This window comes from Anolis sagrei, chromosome 2 (genome assembly GCF_037176765.1).
Source record: "Anolis sagrei isolate rAnoSag1 chromosome 2, rAnoSag1.mat, whole genome shotgun sequence".
Taxonomy (NCBI): domain Eukaryota; kingdom Metazoa; phylum Chordata; class Lepidosauria; order Squamata; family Dactyloidae; genus Anolis; species Anolis sagrei.
The window spans coordinates 19,801,337-19,824,066 of record NC_090022.1 but is presented as its reverse complement, the minus strand read 5'-3'; the positions used below and the strand labels follow the sequence as shown (position 1 = coordinate 19,824,066).

Genomic DNA, 22,730 nt, shown 5'->3' with positions numbered 1-22,730 from the left:
ATGGCTGCTGCTGCTGCTCGGGATCCTGTGAAGGATCTTTGTGAGGAAGCCACTTGTTCTTTTTGCCTCGTCTATTTCAAGGATCCCGTGTCCTTAGAATGTGGGCACAACTTCTGCCGAGATTGTGTGATCCAGTGCTGGGAGAAGTCGGGCACCACAGAGACCTCTTGTCCTCAGTGCAAGGAAAGAGTTCTACAAAGCAACCTCAGGCCAAATCCATCACTAGCCAATGTTGTCAAAATAGCCAAGAAACTCAGCCTTCAAACGCCTAGGAGAACAGAAGGCAGGGAGAGAGTCTGTGAGAAACACCAGGAGCCCCTCAACATTTTCTGTGAAGATGATGAAACCTTCATTTGTGTGTTGTGCGACAGATCCAAGGAGCATGGAGATTATAGAGTGATTCCTCTGAGTCCAGCTGCTCGAGACTACAAGGTAAAAACCCGTTGGAGGCACTTCTATTAGAAATTCTTATGGCTACGCTCAAAATAACAATTGCTTGCATGAAACGGAAGAAAAAAACATTGTCACCAAAAGGACCCTTTGAACTAGGTGAATGTGATGGTAAATTGGAAGTTAGTCACTTTTGCTTCCCACAAGTTAGCAATGGATTAATCTTTATAATCTTGAATGACTAACAAACTGACCAGGAATATAATTTTCACTTAGTATTTCATTCTTTTGAGACCTCTCAGTGTTAGTGAAAATTTATTTATTTATTTATTTATTTACATTATTTATGTGCCGTCGCTCCTGGGGCTATTATTCTCAACAAAGGAGGGATGGACGTGGCATCTTTCCCCCAGGGGATTGCTTCTTGCCCTCCTTTAGGAAACTGGAACTCCCAAAAACCCAAAACGCTGTAAATAACTCAAAATAAGTTTTATTTGTCACAAAGTCATTTCTTCAAAGCAATGAGCTGGAAAACTTTAGAGGGGTGAAGGAAAACATACTTTACAGTCTCTATCAGTCCTGGGTCCAAGGGGTTTGAAGCTGAGAAGCCTCACCAGGTTTCCTCTTCCTCAGTGGCTGTGAATGCCGGAGCAAACCACAACCCCAGTTCAGATGGCCTATTTTGAAGATTCAGGATCTTCCTTTGGTGCCAAAAGAACCGGCTTGAAGGCACCTGGGTCTCCTCAATAATCGTCCAGGATGATCTGGACATAAAGCATGAGTCCTAGGGGTAAAAAAACCCTCAGAACTGGTGCTAAGAGGTAACTTAAAACAGGGTCTTTAAGAATGAAGTCTCTTACTCATGTCCATGTGGTATGATCTCTGAAGGCAGAATGAAAAGGAAAGGAAGTTCTCCCCTCTTGCAGGAAGAGGTGGAGCCAAACAGTACTGATTGACAGCTATAAGTAACCAATCCATACAAATATACACAAGCAAGGTAAAAGGGGCAGGATTAAGCATAATACAACAGTTTAAGTCTTACAACTAACAGTTCTATACATAGGTGGCGCCACTCGTGCCTTCACAATTTATATGCCGCCCATATCAGCCTGCAGGCGACTCAGGGCGGTCTACATATCGGCACAATTCGATGCCATCAGTACATACATTCAAAAAGCAAAAACAATTATGTGCATTTAGACAAAAAAAAAGACAGTGCAATAACAATTTAAAAAGAGCTATATCCTCTCATTCCAATTCTCATCTGTTTCATCGTCTTGGCCATTCCTGGGTCATTCTCCATCTCAAGCTAGACTATTTATTCCGGGGTTCCGAACGCTTGCTCGAAGAGCCAGGTTTTTACTTTCTTCCGAAAAGTCAGGAGGGAGGGGGCTGATCTAATATCCCTAGGCAGGGAGTTTCACAGCCAAGGGGCCACCACAGAGAAGGCTCTGTCTCTCGTCCCTGCCAAGCGTGCTTGCGAAGCAGACGGGATCGAGAGCAGATGATCTTAACTTCCTGGAGGGATGGGACATGCGCGTTGCCTCACTGCCCTTTCCCCCATCATATGCGGAAAAGGGGAGTAAAGTATGGGTAGCTCAGTCAGAGTAAATAGTCAATAAAATAGCCTGCAATCTCACCGATGGAGACTAGGGCACAATGGGATGACATTTCCAACCTCTTCCTCCCAGTGATTTCTAGTGTAATAAAGAATTGTAATAGGGGTCCTGCTTCAGATCCTCACCAGCTCACCCCGGAATAAATAGTCAATAAAATGCATACCTTTCCTTCTTTCTAATGACCAATTCATTGATAAATTAACTGCTGGACCTTATGTTCCAGGCTTTATTTAAGGGGCACTTGTAGAAAAGAAGAAAATTCAGAGCTTGTACATATATGAATCGAATGACCAGAAATGAGTTCCTGATAAAATCTCAGGCTCTTCAGAGGACTGAGCTGACCAGGATATTTGGAGGCTCTCATTTTTTGTTTTGCTGTTTTGTTTTAAAGAATGGGCCTCATCACATGGGGGGAGGAGCAGGGAAAAGTAGTGGGAATTGTCTTCTTCTGGTCTGTACCATCAAGGTCCTGTGTCTTTTTGTCTTCTGTGATGGCAGTGATGAGTATCCATCACACGTTCTTGGTTCACCTTTCCATACTTCTATCCATTTTCTCTCATTGGGACTTAGGGACCTCTTCACATGGAGCTAAGGTTAAAGGTAAAGGTTTTCCCCTGACATTAAGTCCAGTCGCGTTCAACTCTGCGGGTTGGTGCTCATCTCCATTTCTAAGCCAAAGAGCTGGCATTGTCCATAGACACCTCCAATGTCATGTGGGCAGCATGACTGCATGGAGCACCATAAATAAACCCATTTTTGCACTTTTGGCAAGGGCTTGACCGGGGCCTGCTGAGTGCCATTAGACGATGCATGGTAGACCCCACCCACATTCCTTCCAAAGTGGAGGGGTAGTCTCAAAAGGTGCTTCCTCCACCACAGGGGGAAAGTGTTTTTTGAGTAGCTCTGACTGAGCTACCCATACTTTCCTCCCCTTTTCCGTATATGATGGGGGAAAGGGCAGTGAGGCAATGCGCATGTCCCATCCCCACTCTATGATGGGGGAAGGAGGGCGGGCAAGTGGGGCACCACAAGGTACTCTGCGTGCCTTCCCTTTCGCTGGTGACTGCGGGAGCAGTGGCATAGCCCCGTGGGCCATCTGAAGAGGCCCTTAATCAACGGGCAGTCCAAAGAACAGTTGTAATCAGCACAAAATGGTGATAGGCAGACACCATAAAGGTACCTTGGCTCCTCACAATGTGGACTTTGCCTTAGAAAAAATATACCAAAGGCTGTTGTTCTCCGAATAGAATTATTGGTTATGTGTTTTGGAATATGTTTGTCTTGGCCGTTCTCCAAGGAGCAAGGACAACAGACTAGGAACAGTTTCCCCTGTCAGGATATCTTTCTCCTCTTCTCACTTACACATGCACACTTTTTAAAATGGATTCCTTGTCTTTAAGGCCAAGCAATCATTTTACCAAGTAATCGTTTTATCAAAACCAAAACACCTTTTTACAGTAAAGTAGTTGAATTTTCATTAAATCAAATCCCCACTTTCTGATTTTGCTATCAATGAAAGCAAACGACCACGTTTCAATAAATAAAACATCCACCATACAAGAACTGATACATGTTATAGAGGAGCCTGTTGCTTCCTTCCTTTGAGAAAAGTGCAACAAAACCCCAAACCTACAAGTAGCAATCATTTTATTGGACCAGATCTAAAGCATAAAATATGTTAAGTTAGCTTTTGAAGCTTCTCTGGCTTCTTTATCAAGCAAAGACATTAAAAATCACCCAGGAGAAAAATAGTGAGTTATGATGTTCTGTATTCAGCCCACAGTATCCCAACTCACAAAGCGGGTTTATTTTTAACCCAGCATAAAACTGGAAAGAATAGGAACAAGACCTGGGACTTTTCCATCAGTTTGGATGTACTGAGTGTTTTCCTGTCTCTGATGGGGTTCCTACACAAAAACATTGTTTTCTGGTGTCCTTAATGTCATGGCACCAGCTACCTGGTGCCTGCATACACTTCCTTTCACCCTGTGATACCAGAGAATGGTAGTTGGTGAAGAGCAACGTTTCTGCCCTTGTTTTTCTCATAGGTGTCTTAACAGGGCAGATGGCCTGCATTGAATGAACATAATGTTGGATTAAATAGGTCTTATTCAACATGACTCTTCTTAACTTTGTTTACTTAATATGCTTCTTAAATGAAAAGAAAGTAAGAACTGTGTTCTTTCAAAGGTGGACCTGACGGCTTCTGCTCCTGAAGATCCCGTGGCGGAGGAAGTCACTTGTTCTGTTTGCCTTGAGTATTTCAAAGATCCGGTGACCTTAGAATGTGGGCACAACTTCTGCCGATCCTGCGTTACCCAGAGTTGGGAGAAGTCAGTCACTAAGGAGACCACTTGCCCTCAGTGCAGGGAAAAGGTTCAACAAAAAAACCTCAAGTCAAATTGGCAGCTAGCCAACATTATAGAAATCACCAAGAAACGACCTCAGGGGCAGAAGAGGGCAGAAGGCAAGGAGAGAGTCTGTGAGAAACACCAGGAGCCTCTGAAGCTTTTCTGTAAAGATGATGAAACTCCCATTTGTTTGGTGTGTGACAAATCCAAGGAGCACAAAGATCATACTGTGATCCCCGTGGAGGAGGCTGCTCAAGACTACAAGGTAAAGAAAAATTGTGCAGTTTGATGAGGGAAGTGAATAGCTGTGGATGCTTCCTGGGAGGCACTCCTATTATAAATCCTTACAACTGAGCTAGATATGTTTTGTTGTAGATGTAACCTTTGCCCCTGCTTGGCCAGTGCAGATGGATAATTTTGAATTTATTCAGCCTGAGGCTGTGGATAACATCCTGGGGAGAAGAGAGCCACTATAGTTATATTGGGCCTTTGTCCTTACTGGCACATTAAACAAGTCGGAAAGGGACTGGTTGACTAATTCAAGGACAGTGATTGATGCCTCTTTGCATCAGGGCAGGCTCCCAACATATCTGAAGGACGCTGTGGCAAAACCTCTTCTAAACCAACATTTTCTGTGTTCCTACTGGATTTGGTAAATATAAGCTACTCTCCAACCAGGCATGTAGCCGGGGGGGGGGGGGGGGGGCCTCTGGGGGCTTCAGCCCCCCCCCCCCCCCGAAATTTTCATGGTGGTTCGCGAAAAGGCCTTATTGGTGCATTATTTAAACTGTTATGTTTATTCATATCATGATCTGATCACCATACTCAATATATCCCATATTCATGGGGGTATTGGGGTAATGATACAAAAGGTTTGCTAGGCTAGACCCTCTTTCACGCAGACTCACCCCCCCCCCCGAAACTTAGCCCTCCCCAACCCCCCCCCCCTGAAAAAAAAATCAGCCCCCCCCCCCCCCCCCCCCGAAACGAAATCCTGGCTACGGGCCTGTCTCCAACCTTCCATTTTTGAGCAAGGCACTGACATCTATAGTGGCTTCTCAACCCCAGGAGTTCAAGGCAGAGGCACATCATCTAAATTGATTTCATTCTGTTTTCAGACCTGGTTATGGGACAGACAACTCTGGTGTCTTGGTGGATGACCTTCACAGGGAATTGGATAAGGGGAGCATATTCCTGTTGGTTCTGTTGGACCTTTTATCAGCTTTTGTTTACTGTCAACCATGGTGTCCTTCTAAGGACCTTTTTTTTTTGGCAGTGGCAATGGGATGTTTCTTCTTCAGCCACAGAGCCTGATGGCTCCCATCACACTCTGGAGAACTACTTCCAGGGCAGCTCCATGGCTGAACTGCCGCCACCACCAAAAATGGCAGTGGCGGACAGTAACCGGCTCCCAGTCTTTCCATTAGGAAAGATGGATTGAGCCACCAAAAACAGCCCCCCACCCATGTGATGAGGTGGGGGGAAGCAGCGACGGAGCAGGGCACAGTACAACAGGTTCTCATGCCCCCTACGTGATTGCCACCAGGCTACGCCAAGACCTCTTCATTCCAGCAGCATGTGTGACAAAATTGTAAGTTGCATCTCTGGGATGGGGCTTAGAGATACTGTATTTTAGTGGCTCTGTCCTCTCCTGGAGGGAAGATGGTGCTGAGGGATTCCTGCCCAATTCCTGGACTGTGCTGTCTCTCAGGGTTCAGTCTTATTTCCTATGCTATTTAACATCGACATCAAGGCATCAAGGAATCTTGCCAGATCTTTGGTGTCAAGCCATCACTAGTATACTGATGACACCAATCTCTATTACTCTTTTCTGCCTAATTTTGAGGGAGTTATTACTGTGCTAATCTGATGCCTGACTACTGTAGTGAACTGTATGAGAGTGAGCAAACTGATATTAGCCACCTTATCCCATTGATTTTGGGAAGCATCCCGGAATGCCTCCAGGATGCTCCCTCGACAGAGCCAGATGAAGCCAATCAGATGACGTAAGGCTACTTCTGGCAGGGCTCCATAGAAGAAACGTCCTGACAGTGTGCTAAGATACTGCTCATAGAAAATAAGTCTTCCTGTGTTCTTTTTGAGAAGAATAGGGGGAGTCCAGGTGGTGAGGCTTCCCTCATGTGATGAGGAAAGTGGTACAGTAGGCAATGTGGGGACACGGAGCAAGAGTTTTCTCCATTGCCTGCCAGATTTGCCATGATGCATGGTGAATCCCCTCACTGTCACTCAGCTTCAGGACCTCAATGGGATGAAGTCCTTAATTCAGACAGAAAAAAAATGTCCCTATTCAGTTGAAAAACATATTTTGAAATAGCATTCATCCTGTAGTAGATGGAGTTTGTGAAGGAGCCAGTATATTTCTGCTACTAATTGTAAAGGCTTGGCCACTAATTTGCAATGATGCCACCAATTTGTAAGGATGTATAAATATAACTGCTACCAATAAGTAGAGAGTTGCTAAAAGGAGCCACCTCTTTGTGAGGGCTTATTAAATTGATAACTCAACCAATAGCTTCTAATATGATGGTTCTGTTACAATAAAGATGCTTATTAGGGCTTCCCTCTTTTACCACAACCGTTACTTTTAATATCAATAAGTCACTCGACTTATCTAAACTATATTGGCTCAAAGCCAAAACCTTCCTGATTCTTAATATCAAAGAATCAGCCCTCCCCTGTAGTTCTTTAACTACAGAATACCTCACTGGTTCTCCACAACCAACAGAACCAGCCACTTCTGCAGTTCACCAACCACAGACTAACTGCTTTAAAATGGCTGCTCTGCCAAGTGGCAGTTGATTCCGCCCCTATCTCCATAGCAACCCAGCTCAAAGTGGACTGATCTGGTTGCCATCCCCCAATATTATGCGACATTATATACTTACCCCTACAAACACCTATCTATAACAATACATAACTGTAGATAAAAAATTACACTTCATCACAGAGTTATACTACCTTGGAAAATTCAGGTTCGCAGTTAGGGGTATTGAATTCAGCTCTGAACAAGGGGGTTGGACTGGATGGCCCACAAAGTCTCTTCCAACTCATTGATTCTATGAATGCTTTCATACAGTTAAAGCTAATGCACAAACTGTGCCTGTTCTAGGAAAAATCATATCCAGAACAATGGTATATGGCTTGGCGACATCCCATTTGGATTATGGCATTGTGCTCTACATGGGGCTTCTATTGACCTAAAGAGCTCCAGCCAACTGGAACTGGTTATAGAAAGCACATAATTCCCTTATTGCAATACCGCCATTGGCTACCAGAAATGAGCCCCTGAGTAAATCAAAAGAGCTGTTTCAAAGTGGTGTGGACTTCCCAGAAAATTTGGGAGCTTTACTTTTTTGAATATTTGACCAACTGCCAGGGAAGCTTTAGCTGTGGATTTCCTCTTCTGGCAGGATGATAACTAAAATGTCCCTTAAAGCAAAGCAGCAGCAATATGGTGTCAAATACATCATAGAGTTGTTTACAATCCTTAAGCTATAACTCTAGATAGAGCTAAAAGGACCCCCATGTTAGCCATATCTTAGGAGAGCAACTTAAAGGATTGCACTCATATTTCTTACAGGTCTCTTCATCACTATCATCTTAATCTGCATCATCACCATATGCTAGAAATGAAGAGGTAGGAGGAAATTTCATGTGGGGATTGAGATTTAGGATACAGTATTTCAAAGTAAGCTTCACAAAGTTAAAACAGTTTTCCTTTCCAGTGTGTTGTGATAGTTTTAGTGCTGAATTATGACTCTTGGAGATCGGTTTGAATGCCCCCTCAGTCATGGATTCCCACTGGGTCACTGCTCACTTACATGCTCCACAACGAAGACCCATTTAGTGAGCAGACCCCTCAGGAAGTGCAGAGCATTGTGTCCTCCATCTCTGAAGCCAAGAAAGAACAGTGGATCAAGCTGATCACAGAGGTCGACATGGGCAGGAGCAGCCAGAAGGCACAGAGGTTGCTAAGACGGTTGAGCAATGACCCCTCACAAACTAATACCCATGCCAACATAAAGGCATATCAGATAGCACACCAACTCTTGAAGAATGGGAAACCCAACCTTGCCACCAAAGTAGGAAAGAAACCAATAGCCAGACAATCAGAGATTGAGAACAACAACCTCCATGAACCCTTTACACCTACTGAATTGGACATGGCTCTCAATAAATGTAAGAATGGCAAACAGCTGGCTTGGATGATCTACGGATGGAACAAATCAAGAACTTTGGTCCAAAAGCAAGGCGCTGGCTGCTGCAGCTGATGAACAAATGCACTGCATCCTGTCATATCCCCAAAATCTGGAGGAAAGCAAGAGTCATCGCCATCCTGAAGCCAGGCAAAGACCGTAATGATCCAAAAAGCTACAGACCAGTCTCCCTGTTGTGCCACCTCTACAAAGTTCTAGAGAGACTTATTTTGCATAGAATCATAGAATCAAAGAGTTGGAAGAGATCTCATGGGCCATCCAGTCCAACCCCCTGCCAAGAAGCAGGGATATTGCATTCAAATCACCCCTGACAGATGGCCATCCAGCCTCTGTTTAAAAGCTTCCAAAGAAGGAGCCTCCACCACACTCCGGGGCAGAGAGTTCCACTGCTGAATGGCTCTCACAGTCAGTAAGTTCTTCCTCATGTTCAGATGGAATCTCCTCTCTTGTAGTTTGAAGCCATTGTTCCTTGTCCTAATCTCCATGGAAGCAGAAAACAAGCTTGCTCCCTCCTCCCTGTGGCTTCCTCTCACATATAAATGGCTATCATATCTCCTCTCAGCCTTCTCTTCTTCAGGCTAAACATGCCCAGCTCCTTAAGCCACTCCTCATAGGGCTTGTTCTCCAGACCCTTGATCATTTTAGTCGCCCTCCTCTGGACACATTCCAGCTTGTCAATATCTCTCTTGAATTGTGGTGCCCAGAATTTGACACAATATTCCAGGTGTGGTCTAACCAGAGCAGGATAGAGGGGTAGCATTACTTTCCTAGATCTAGACACTATGCTCCTATTGATGCAGGCCAAAATCCCATTGGCTTTTTTTGCCGCCACATCACATTGTTGGCTCATGTTTATCTTGTTGTCCACGAGGACTCCAAGATCTTTTTCACACATACTGCTCTCGAGCCAGGCATCCCCCATTCTATATCTTTGCATTTCGTTTTTCCTGCCAAAGTGGAGTATCTTGCATTTGTCACTGTTGAACTTCATTTTGTTAGTTTTGGCCCATCTCTCTAATCTGTCAAGATCGTTTTGAATCCTGCTCCTGTCCTCTGGAGTATTGGCTATCCCTCCCAATTTGGTGTCGTCTGCAAACTTGATGATCCTGCCTTCTAGCCCTTCATCTAAGTCATTAATAAAGATGTTGAACAGGACCGGGCACAGGACGGAACCCTGCGACACTCCATTCGTCACTTCTTTCCAAGATGAAGAGGAAGCATTGGTGAGCACCCTCTGGGTTCGTCCATTTAACCAATTACATATCTACCTCACCGTAGTTTTGCCTAGCCCACATTGGACTAGTTTCCTTGCCAGAAGGTCATGGGGGACCTTGTCGAAGGCCTTACTGAAATCCAGGTATGCCACATCCACGGCATTCCCCGCATCTATCCAGCTTGTGACTCTATCGAAAAAAGAGATCAGATTAGTCTGGCATGACTTGTTTTTGATAAATCCATGTTGACTATTAGCGATGACTGCATTTGTTTCTAAGTGTTTGCAGACCGCTTCCTTAACAATCTTTTCCAGAATCTTGCCCGGTATCGACGTGAGGCTGACCGGACAGTAGTTGTTTGGGTCGTCCTTTTTTCCCTTCTTGAAGATTGGGACCACATTGGCCCTCCTCCAATCTGCTGGAACTTCTCCCGTTCTCCAAGAACTCTCAAAGATGGTTGCCAATGGTTCCGAAATGACTTCCGCTAGTTCCTTCAATACTTTTGGGTGTAGTTGATTATGGAACAAATAGACCTCTGTTTGATTCCACAGCACGTTGGCTTCAGGAAAGGCAAAAGCTGCACATCGCAATTGCTGAACCTGACTCAGCACATAGAAGATGGCTTTGAAAGGCAGCAGATTACAGGAGCTGTCTTCACAGACCTGTCAGCGGCTTATGATACTGTGAACAACTGCCTCCTTCTGAGAAAAATGTATAATATCACAACCATCTGAGACGACCATCTCACCCGCCTCATAGGAAACCTGCTACAAAACAGGAGCTTTTTTGTTGAGTTTCAGGGCCAGAGAAGCAGATGGCGGAAACAGAAGAACAGCCTGCCTCAGGGGAGCGTGCTCGCTCCATCAATGTTCAACATTTACACAAATGACCAGCCACTGCCAGAAGTGGGCGCTAGAAACAATATTATACGAAAGCTGACTGGCACAACCTGGGGATCACAACCAGACACAGTGAAGACATCTGCCCTTGCGCTATGCTACTCTGCTGCTGAGTACACATGCCCAGTGTGGAACACATCTCACCACACCAAAACAGTGGATGTGGCTCTTAATGAGACATGCTGCATTATCACAGGGTGTCTGCGCCCTACACCACTGGAGAAATTACACTGCTTAGCCGGTATTGCACCACCTGACATCCACCGGGAAGTAGCAGCCAATAGTGAAAGGACCAAGGCAGTGACATCTCCAGCTCATCCCTTGTTTGGGTATCAGCCAGCACATCAACGACTTAAATCAAGAAATAGTTTTCTTAGATCTACAGAGACACTCACTGGAACAACTCAGCAAGCGAGAGTCCAAAAGTGGCAGGCTCAAACCCAGCACCTCAATCCGTGGGTGATACCAGATGAGAGACTCCCCCCTGGGCACACAGAAGACTGGGCGACTTGGAAGGCGCTGAACAGACTGCGCTCTGGCACCACGAGATGCAGAGCCAATCTTAAGAAATGGGGCTACAAAGTTGAATCCACAACATGTGAGTGCAGAGAAGAGCAAACCACTGACCACCTGCTGCAATGCAACCTGAGCCCTGCTACATGCACAATGGAGGACCTCCTTGCAGCAACACCAGAGGCACTCCAAGTGGCCAGATACTGGTCAAAGGACATTTAATCAACTATCAAGCTTGCAAAATCTCTGTGTTTTTTATCTGTTTGTTTGTTTTGTTCTGTTAGAAATGTAATACAATGGTATGGTTGCTGATGACACGATAAATAAAATAAATAACCTGGAGGGAATTGGTTGGAAAAGTTTGAAAGAATATATCTCACTGTTCTTCATGCTGACTTGTAGCTACCTTGAAACACTGCTGAACTGGCTGCCAGCCTCTTATGTGTAACATACCAAGTGGGAAAACCTTAACTATCCTGACATGAAAAGAGAAGTTTCCCTATTCTAATACAGAGGTAATTAGAAATATGTATGGATTTATTGCTGATGTGTTATTGCCCACCCCATACTGCACATTAAATAATTTAAATTGTAGAACCAACACATGCTTAATGCTCCAAGGAGATAAGCAGACACACACTCCTGCTCTATTGAAAACAGATGTCAGTGGGCAAGCATGTTGTTCAACTCCTCTCTCTCTCTCTCTCTCTCTTCCCTTTTTCTTCTGCCTCCACCACCTTCCTACCAAACCTGAATCTGTTTTTCTCCTTAGGATTTGATGGGTAATCATCAGGCTATTCTAGAGAAGCAGAAAGAAAAGATTCTGGTATATAAAGCTGAGACAAAAAATGAATTTCAAGATCATCTTGTAAGTATAGATATAAATATTGTAAGGGCAGAATCAAGAGTTAATCCAATATATGGAAAACATAATATTAAATGCAGATCAATCAAGAGTCACAAGAGAGTTTCACATTGTAGAATAATTCATTATTGTAATATATGTGTTATGATGGTGTGAACACAATCAGTCATGAAGAAGACTAAGAGTGCATCTACACTGTAGAATTAAGGCATTGTGACTGCTGTGACTCAATGCTAAAGAACCAGGGGAGTGATAGTTTTACAAGGTGTATAATGGCTCATCATTGGACTGCAATTCTGGAGACACTGAGCTTGAACACTAAGTCAGCTTTGGTAATCTACTGGTTGATTTTGGCAGTGATATCGAGCTCAATTTAGGAGGGTCTTCCCAGCCGAGGAGATCCCCGAGGACCGCACCAAAGAGAGTCCTGGAACCTTGGTGAGGCCAGCGAAGCCAATTTCAGCGATAAAATATTTAAAATAATAAATCCTCACCAAAGCGGAAGAAGTTTCAGCGACCGAGGTGTTTTATTTGCGATTCAGCTGCAATCGGATGCATTGTAGGGATATTTCCACTACAAGCATACTGCTAGTGATTTTACAAGCATATTTATAGAGAAAATACAAAGGAAAACAATTCAAATCTCCCGCCTGCCCCTTGCCGGCCGGCTTCGCGCTAATTGGCTGACAGCTGAACAGCTGGGAGGAGGCTTGGCGGGCCGCCTTGCTTCTGGGCCAATCAACGAGTTTCTCCGCTTCTGGAGAGCCAATCGGCAAGCTCCCCTCGCTCCTGAGGATTGACAAATCAGAGGAGAGGAGGCGGGACAATCGTGGACAAAGGAGAAATGATGGGATTATAGCTTGCCAGCCAGCTGGAATGTGAGGCATTGTTTTGGCTGGCAAGGTGTGATCTTCAGACACAAAAGTTTTCCTGTCCTTGATGGGTTTTGGGGAAGAAAACAAACAGGGTCAGGGCTGCGGACCTCGGGGGGGGGGGGGATCAACGCTGCCCTTTGTAATTTCAATCATTTTTATCCAGTCTCATAGACTTCCCCATCTTGCCAGACATGCTCAGAAAATGAGATAAAGAAATCATAAATGGCTATTGTTTCATGCAGATGAGTCAATCAAAGGGAGGTTTTGAGGGAGGCAGGGATTCTCCCTCGAGCATTGCAACAGTCCTTGGTCACTTCTTTGTGGGGCAAAAGTCAAGGGGAAAGGTGGGAAAGGCAGATGATATTTCATGCATTATTTCCTTATACAAAGTTCAAATAAAAATAAAAATCCCATTCCCACCCCACATCTTAATTATTTTATTTAAATATTTCTTCTTTATTAAAAAGTACTGGAAATCCCATGCTCTTGGGGAAAGTTCGTGGAAGCTGAGGTGACTTGCAGTCCAAGTCAAACAGCAGAGAGTCATTTTCCCTGGTAGAAGTCAGCAGATGGGCGCTGAGTTTGATAAATAACAAGATCCATTGCTCGGTCCTTGGGAGAACTACAACTCCCCCCCAAGGGCTGGGGCTACTGCCCAGCCTCCTCTCCAAGGTCTCCTGGGGGCATCCACAGCAAGTCCCCGGTTGCGGGGCTAAGCAGGAACGAGCGGCAGCAAGGAGAAATGGGCTGCTTGTGCAGAGCCGGCGGAGTTTTGACAATCAGCTGTTTCCTGTCAAACTATATTACTTAAAACAAAATAATTATTTCCCGGGCGTACGGATCCAAATTGAGAAAAGCGAGATAGCAGTTTGGTTAGGAATCAAGCACAGAAAAATATGAAATTGAAATGGGGCTGATCCGCCATTTTAAGATTTTAGCGGATACAGGGGTCCAATAGGGAAGTCTCTGTATCCGCGGTTTTAACAGACGCAGATTCGGCCTCCCTGGGACGCCCAGAAGGCATCCCAGGTGGGCTCACGGCTGCCCGGAGCCCGGAAAGAAGTCGATTTCAGGTCTGAGTTAGTTTGAGGCAACGGAAGATACAATGTTTCAAGTGAAAAGGTTAAAAGTTGCAAGTTTTAAGTACCTTTATTAGAGATCCGATACAAAGTCAGGGCTAGAGGGAAAGTAACAGAGGCTGAGTGCATTCTTAGTCAGAGCTGCCTGTTGGGTCACATTACATTAGTTTTTTTTTTCAATTTTGGCTACCATGAACTGCGGAACTCTCTGCTGCAGTGCAGAGCAATTACTGGGCGGGGGCTCTTGGCACCAGCAGGACACATTATCTCAGTCTCAGAGGAAGGATAAGTTTAACCCACTTTCTGATTGCATCTTGTCAAAAAAGCCACACGATATGTTCATCTTAGGATCTCCATAAGTTGCAAGTGACCTGAAGGCATGCAATGATAATCAGAAGAGGGACTTTAGCAGACGTGCCTTGTCACCTGGCTGTTTGTCTAGCAACATCTCTTCTAGTTCTCTTCTATGCAACCGTTAAACTATGTTTGTACTCTGGCAACCCTTCCCAAAAGTAAGACTCATTTCCTTCCCTTTCCATCTGCTTACTCCAGAAGCAGACGGAAGCAGATATGGAAAATATCTTAGGAGAAATTACAGAAGCACGTCGCTTTCTAGAAGAACAAGAGAATCAGCTCCGGGCCCAGATGGAAGAGCTGAGGAAGCAGACTGCAAAGGAAAGAGATGAAAACTTGGCCATGTTTGACCAGGAACTCTCCTCTTTGAAAAATCTCATTCAGGAGTTGAAAGAGAAATGCCAGCAGCCACCAGTTGAACTCCTGCAGGTGAGACTGGCTGAAGCAAACTTAGCTGCTTCTGTGTGGAAACAGAATACAAAACGTTGTTGTACCAGCCATGGTGTAGTGGAGCCTGATCTTTCATGACTCAATCCCAAGAATGCTTTAATGAGAGGGACTATGATGTCGTCTGCCCCTCTTCCCTTGAACTCCCTAGTTCCCTCTAACTTGAATTGCAATCCATAGAACAATAAGAGAAGAAATGTATAGTCTAGCAACATTCCATTTTATGAGCTATCCCTGTTGTGATACACACTTTGGAAGTACATTTTCTTGCATGAGAAAAATCTTTCAAAATCCCTGTTCCTCATAGATATAGAAACAGTTATGAACCATTTGGATAAATGCAGCTGCCTTAATTTCGAACCTACTCTGATGGTATTTCCTGATGCTCATTCACATTACACAAATACAGCACTATGTACCATTTAAACTGCCTGGGAAACATCCAATGAGATCCTGGGATTTGCAGTTTATAACATTGGATTTAGAATTCCCTGCTAGAGAGAATTGCTGCTGTAGTTCAGGACGGACTCACTAAAGCAGTGGTTCTCTATCTGTGGGTCCCTAGGTGTTTTAGCCTACAACTCCCAGAAATCCCAGCCAGTTTACCAGTTGTTAGGATTTCTGGGAGTTGAAGACCAAAACATCTGAGGACCCACAGGTTGAGAACCACTGCACTAAAGCATTGCAAGACCATCACCATAATGCAAATCCCAGAACTTTGCAGGATGGAATGATGGTCATGAAGGTGATATCGAACTCCTGTAATTGTAGAGTGTGGGATTATTATTATTATTATTATTATTATTATTATTATTATTATTAATAATATTTCATACACTTTTACCCCACCCTTCTCCCCCAAGGGGTGACTCAGGGCAGCCTCATAAAGCACCATACGATGCTGTCATCCTATAAATAGTCAACAGATACATTAAAACATTAAAAACAATTCATTGAAACAATAGATTAGTCACACCAGTTAAAATCAAATCGAAGTCTGGGGTTAATTCCATGTCGCAGTATCCAAGTCTTCTTTCCAATTGCCGCTGTCCACTAATCAAACGCCTGGTCCCAAAGCCAAATCTTCAGTTTTCTTCTAAAGGACAGGAGGGAGGTGGCCAACCTGATGTCCCTGGGGAGAGAGTTCCACAGATAAGGGGCCACTGCCAAGAAGGCCCTATCTCTCCTCCCCACCAACTGCATTTGCAATGGTGGTGGGATTGAGAGCAGGGCCTCTCCTGAAGGTCTTAAACTTCGTGATGGTTCAGGAGATACCTTCGGAAAGGTAGTCTGGGCCAGAACCATTTAGGTTACAATATGTCCCCACCAACCGCGTTTGCGATGGTGGTGGAATTGAGAGCAGGGCCTCTCCTGAAGATCTTAAACTTTGTGATGGTTCGTAACAGGAGATACATTTGGGCAGGTAGTCTGAGCCAGAACGGTTTTGGTTACAATATGTCATAAGTGGTAAGAAATGCCCCATATTTGGGGGTTGATAGAGATGGCTCCTCCTCCAAATCCTGCATATTTGGATGTGGTCTCATTACAAATCTAGAAATATGCACATGGTAACATGCATGGGTGTAGACAATATGTTCATTTTACATACAGAGAAGGACATCACTAGGTTCACTGAAATAAAAATGTCTTTTTAGTATTTGAGTGGAACACAAGTGTCTTAACAGACAAATGTCTTCTTCCAGATTGTGAACAATGTATTTCCTGAATTCTGACAGTTCCTTATTGCTTTTTTGAAAACCAGCAACACTCAGCTACGAGACTGAGGAGGACTTGTCAGAAAGGAATTCAGATCTGAGATCATCCATCTGTGGGTGAGGAATTGAGATATGGTGAAAGGGAAAAGGGTCTCTTTCTCCTCTGTTGTGCTTTGAGGCATGTAGTCCTTTGCATAAGCAACTGCACTATTCCCAATTTAAGGTGTAGAAACAGCCTTTGGAAGGGAAGGACTGCCTCTTCTTTCACCAAAGAATGTCATATATGAGCGATGACATCCCTCTTCTGTTTCTCTTCTTCCCTCTAGGATGTGAAGAACCTTTTGCAGAGGTAAGTGAATCCCAGTCGTTTCCATTCGTGCTCCAAAAACTGACATGAACACAGAATGGATTTGCATTGATACCCTATTGCATGTTGCCAGCTTGAAAACATCAGGGTTCAGCTCTCAGTAAATCAGGATGCTAGAGGTCTGGAAAGACAACATCAAGAGGTCCTTTTTCCTGACTGTAGAACTGCATCCAAACAGTCCTGGGAGCCTCCTGGTTCTGCAGCTATGGATTAGCTGAGGACACGTTCCTTGGCACAATGAAATAGGGGCTGGACATGTGGGAATATCCTTGCACAAAATTATACTGGTTGTTCTTTCTGCAACAACCTCAAAGATGGCATACAAGGAGCACATAACCCCCTACACATCTGTTACTGAGCACAATTCAAAGTGTTGGCTTTAGTCTATAAAGCCCTAAACAGTTCTGGCCCAGCTTATCTATCTGAACGTATCTCCCTCTATGAGCCATCTTGGAGATTAAGATTGTTTGCGGAGGCCTGCTTTTGGTCCCACCCTCTTTGCAGGTATAGTTGGTGGGGATGAGGGACAGGGCGCTCTCAACGATGACCCCTTGGCTATGGAACTCCTTTCCCAGAGAAATCAGGTTAGCCCCCTCCCTCCTGACCTTCAGAAAGAAAGTAAAAACTTGGCTCTTGAGAAAATAAGCAAAGTGGAATTATGAGCAGAAGGGTGGGATAGTAATACAGTAAATAAATAAATAAATAAATAAATAAATAAATAAATTTCCCTTCTTCCATTCCTACCTCCCTCCTTCCTTCTTTCCACCCTCCCTCCCTCTTTCCCTCCCTCCCTTCCCTTCTTTCCTAAAGCTGCCTGTTCCCCCAGCCTTCTTCCCCCCCCCCCCAACTATTCCACAAACTACCTGGGAACAGTGACTCCAATTCTGGGCCCCATTCACTTTCACCCCATGGGTTGGACTGAAAAGGAAAGGATAATGCTGCAATTACAGAGAATGAGAAAATCATGGTAGAAGACGACTCTTTCTTCATCTTCTATAAACATACGTGCATCCAGGCTTTTCTGGACAAATCACCCTTCTGCACAAGTGACAAGAGCACTCTTTGAAACAAAGAAACAGCCAGACAAATGCCACATTGGTGGTGGGGGAGGCTCCTTACTCTTCCAGGGACACAAGTATCCCAGAGGTATTCTAGGGAAAGGGGAAGAAAGATTACCAGGAAGATCATGAATCCATTTTAAATCTGGTTGCTGCCTGCTTCTGAATTCTGGGGTTTGTAGTTTAGGGAGGAGCCATTAACAGCCTCACTAAACTATAAACCCCAGAATTCTGCAGGAGGCAGAAACCGGATTTAAAGTGGATTAATTCTCTAGTGTGATAAACTATTAAGTGTTTAGCCTTGCTTTCAAGTATGCCCGTATCCCTGGGCTTTTTTTTTTTTTTTTTGTCGTGTCAGGAGCAACTGCTCCTGTTGTGAGAGAATTGGCCTTCTGCAAAGACGTTGCCCAGGGGACGCCCGGATGATTCTGATATTTTATCATCCTTGTGGGAGGCTTCTCTCATGTCCCTGCATGAGGAGCTGGAGCTGATAGAAGGAGCTCATCCGCCTCTCCCCGGATTCGAACCTGTGACGTGTTGGTCTTCAGTCCTGCCAGCACAGGGCTTTAACCCACTGTGCTACCGGGGGCTCATCCCTGGGCTAAATAATGTGAAAATGGAGACAGCACAAGGGACCTTGGTGGACATTCAGGAAGTTGTGTAGAATTGTTGGGATCCCTTTGGGTTGAAAACCTGCACTGTGATTCTAAATCTGCAAAGCTAATCCTTTTCTCATTCATGAGTTCTCAGAGTTGTCAAAAGTGAAGAAACACCACACTCAACGAAGAAATGGTCTGATGATTCCCAAGAGTGGCTAAGGAAAAACAAATGCCCACTGACATATATGTATACTTATCATTCTATTTAAGGGCAATGGTTACATTTTGATGCTTGTACATTCATTGCCATTAAGGTTGACCATTTGGGCCTCTTGAGAATCCAGTGCTGTGATGATAGCCCCACCGCATCGCTTGAACCATTGAAGCCTCCTTTGGTGATTCATGGGGGACTGATAATGAGTTCTGATAATGTTCTTGAAGTTATATATAGAAGACTGGGTTGGTTCAATCAAAAGTATTAAGCATATAAAGATTAGAGAAAGGAAAATATTAACTAAATGGTATAGAACCTCAATTAAAATAGCCCATATAACTGTGCTGTTGCGCGCTGGGCCTATAGCAATTGGCTTTTGAACAGGACGTGCTCTTTCTGCCCAGCAGGAAGCCAGGGTGCCTCGGCTGAGAGGCTCCAAGGATTTTCCTATACAAAAGTCTTTAGAAGCTTAAAAAGTTTAACAAAGTTCTTTATTATTGCTTAGTTCTCCAACAAAACAATCAAATACTTCTCAGATCTTCAACAAGTCAGGCAAATGCTTCTTATCTTGTGATAGAGTACAAGAGTTCTACAACAAGGTAATGAAGGAAATGGAAGAATTAATACGGTATAAACTGGCTTTGAACAAAATAGAATTCTTTACACAGAAATTAGATAAAAAAGAAAATACCGAAGCCTGTGGGGAAATTATAAAATACATGATATTAGCCGCCCAAGCAACTGTGGCTTTGGGGTGGAAAGATCATAGAAAGTGGGAGGCTAGCAAATGGTACGAGTATATAGCAGATTTTATGCTCCAGGAGGACATCTATGAAAGAAGAGCCAAATACAAAGTATGCCAATTTAAGAAGACCTGGGTTCAGAAATGGGAAAGACTGATAGAAAAAGTGAAAAGGAAAAGAAAGATATAAAGTGTTGAACCATTCTCTTTTTACGATTGTTCAATTAAACTAATACCTGAAATAAAGAAAATACTGTTCCCTGAGGGAGGGGGGTGGGGGGAGGAGGTGAGGGGTGTAAAATTGTTAGACATAGGAGTGAGGTAAAGGGGGGTTAGATAAGATTACTAGGAAAATAACATGTGATATGTATTTATAATATAATTCAGTAATTCAATAGCTAATAATGGTTGTTTGCGATGTTATTCTACCTGTGTCGACAATAACAATAATTAAAAAAACTTTTAAAAAGATGTTACATATGCACCTCCAGGACTTCTTAGAAAGCAAACAAAGGTAATTGAATTATATTAATTCCTGAACAGGTCTTTATGGCCATTTATGGTCTTGCCACCAAGACTCTACCTCTGGAAGACAATAATATTCAGCCACAAATGATCATCATTGATGATTAATTTAGCCAGAAAGAACATATTGTTTCACTTTTGCATATTGCTTTGGTAACAATTTAGAAAAAGAAAAAAAAATCCATAAAGGGTTTCTGTTTTTGTTTTATTTTTTATCCTCCAGTGACTTGATTTGGATTTTTAGTAGTCAAACTGAGAAATCATCCTCCTCAATGTGTGCTACTGAACCTTCTGGAATTTTCTCCCTCCCTTAACTTCCTTCATTTTGCCTCACTCAGGGATTCTTGGCTAGATCTGTGGTGGGTTAACCATGCTTTTCTCCACTAGGAGTCAAGAAAAGAAAACATTTGAGAAGCCAGCGGCTTTCTCTAAAGAGCTGAAATTCAAGACGTGGGAGCTTTATGATCTAAAGTCCAGTTTAGTTCCTGTCATGAAGCAATTCCAAGGTAAAGAAGTCTGTCTATAAAGAGTTATGCTGGTTTTTGCTTTGGTCTAAAAGGACTCAATTGTAAATATGTAATTGTCCTATTATAATGAGCTTCAGTACAGATACCAGTTTAAGTAACTTTCATAGTATATCCAGGACACACTTTAATAGTGCAACAAACGCAATATATAAGATTTACAAAATAATTACATCCGTCAAGTAGATCAATTTCAATATGTCCACAAAATTTTTAAACAAAAATTCACGAGGTGTTCCAAAACCTTGGGAATATAGTTCACATTGAATATATCAAACTTAGAAATAATTTGTGTTGTGTTCAGCAAACTTAGGAATACACAACAAGGTTCCCCGGGTGTTTTGTGTCCTTGTTTCAAGAGTAGATTCTCTTCATCAGGTTTCTTGGGGGTCATTTCATTCAATCACATGTAATAGTCACTTCTGTGGTTTTTACAAACTAAATTCAGAGAGGCCAATTAATAGATATGCTAAGTGGCACCCAGTTACATTTTGAAAATTCTTATATAAACAAATTACTACAAATAGATTCTAACATTAATAACACCATTGGCTAAAAGGAAGCATAAATTTCTACTTTAGTGGCCAAAATGGATCACTAACATACTGAGGTAACTAGTTAGCACGGCTTCTCTGTTCTATGTATTGTCGAAGGCTTTCATGGCCAGAATCACTGGGTTGTACGTTTTTTCGGGCTTTATGGCCATGTTCTAGAGGCATTCTCTCCTGACGTTTTGCCTGCATCTATGGCAAGCATCCTCAGCACCAACAAGCCACACCAAATTACTGCCAGTGCATCAAATGCTAATCAAGGTGGTCAGTTGAAACATTCACACCTAACTCCTACAGACAAGAGTTCTTTGTCCCACCCTGGTCATTTCACAGATATATAAACCCATTTTCCTAGTTCCAACAGACCTCACTACCTCTGAGGATGCTTGCCATTGATGCAGATGAAACGTCAGGAGAGAATGCCTCTAGAACATGGCCATATAGCCCAAAAAACCTACAACAACCCACTTCTCTGTTCTCTTCTTCCTTGTAGTCATTTTGTCCAGGCTTCAACTGGGATTCTAGAGGCAGCTATTGTTTGCCCTGCCTGCCTGGCTTCCTTGGCATGTGTGCACACCTATTTGTCTATGCAACTAGTTCTAGATTCATTCTGTACATATTTAAAAAAAACATCTGAAAGACAAAAGAAGGTAGCTTCCTTTCAACAGAAAACTTTTTCCTGTCTGCCAAAGAGGAATGTTGTACTTCACCATGGAAGGGTATGAAAGCTGATCTCATGCCTAGAGTATTAGGAGATCCACTGAGATGGTTTGCCTTGAAGATATATAGAATTTGAAGAGTTTTGCAGTTGATGTGCTCATGTATTGTTCCTGGGACCTATTCAGACTACACAAATGTTGTGCTACATTTCTCTTTAACTGTCATAACAAGGTCCCACAGACTCCTGGAACTGGCAATGTTGGAGGGGGGGTGTTTTGAATTCTCAGATAGACCACTCTCACGCTACTGTAGTTGTTGTGTGTCTTGAAGGCTTTCTTGACTTCTGGTTTCCCTAAAGTAAACCCATTACAGGGGATTCTAGTATCTTATCACACAACAAATCCCAGGATTTTGTAGGATGGAACCCTGACAGACAAAGTGAAACAATAACACAATAATTGTGGATAAAATTGCTCAAAATCACATGGAATTGACCCTTGGGAGTACATTGCTTGTAAGAATGACTGCTGATCAACCTCAGGAAGGCCTGGAAGAGCAAAGCAATGCTCAGAGGTCCTGTAACATAATGTCAGTGACAGAAAAATTCTTGGACATCTTAATTTAAACTGGGATTGTTAGACACGTAAAAGAAAACCTTACTGAGGAAAATCATCATCTCATAGGCCAAAAAAGAAGAAGCCCTGCTTACTCAAACATTTGGGGTTGCGTGTGCACGTGTGATACACCTCCCACAGCCAGCCCAAGAAGTACACTAACACAAGGTACGGGATGAACAATGGCCACAACTCATTTATTGATAACAGGAATGAGGGTTGGCAGCTAAGCATGGGTCCTGGATCATGATCGGGCAGCCCAATACTGCCCGATCCCACACACTCACCAGGGTGCCGCTGGCACAATACCAGGCAAA

General features: G+C 43.5%; 1 protein-coding gene across 1 annotated transcript in view; it reads left to right on the top strand.

Annotated features, from left to right (window-relative positions):
- LOC137096165 (E3 ubiquitin-protein ligase TRIM7-like) overlaps positions 1-22,730 on the top strand; it is a 35,036-nt gene continuing 12,306 nt past the window's right edge. Inside the window, exons 1-6 of the mRNA XM_067464754.1 lie at positions 1-432; positions 4,200-4,625; positions 11,997-12,092; positions 14,596-14,826; positions 16,886-16,908; positions 20,452-20,570. Of these exons, the coding sequence (XP_067320855.1) occupies positions 1-432; positions 4,200-4,625; positions 11,997-12,092; positions 14,596-14,826; positions 16,886-16,908; positions 20,452-20,570 (1,327 nt within the window). The remainder of the gene's footprint in view (positions 433-4,199; positions 4,626-11,996; positions 12,093-14,595; positions 14,827-16,885; positions 16,909-20,451; positions 20,571-22,730) is intronic.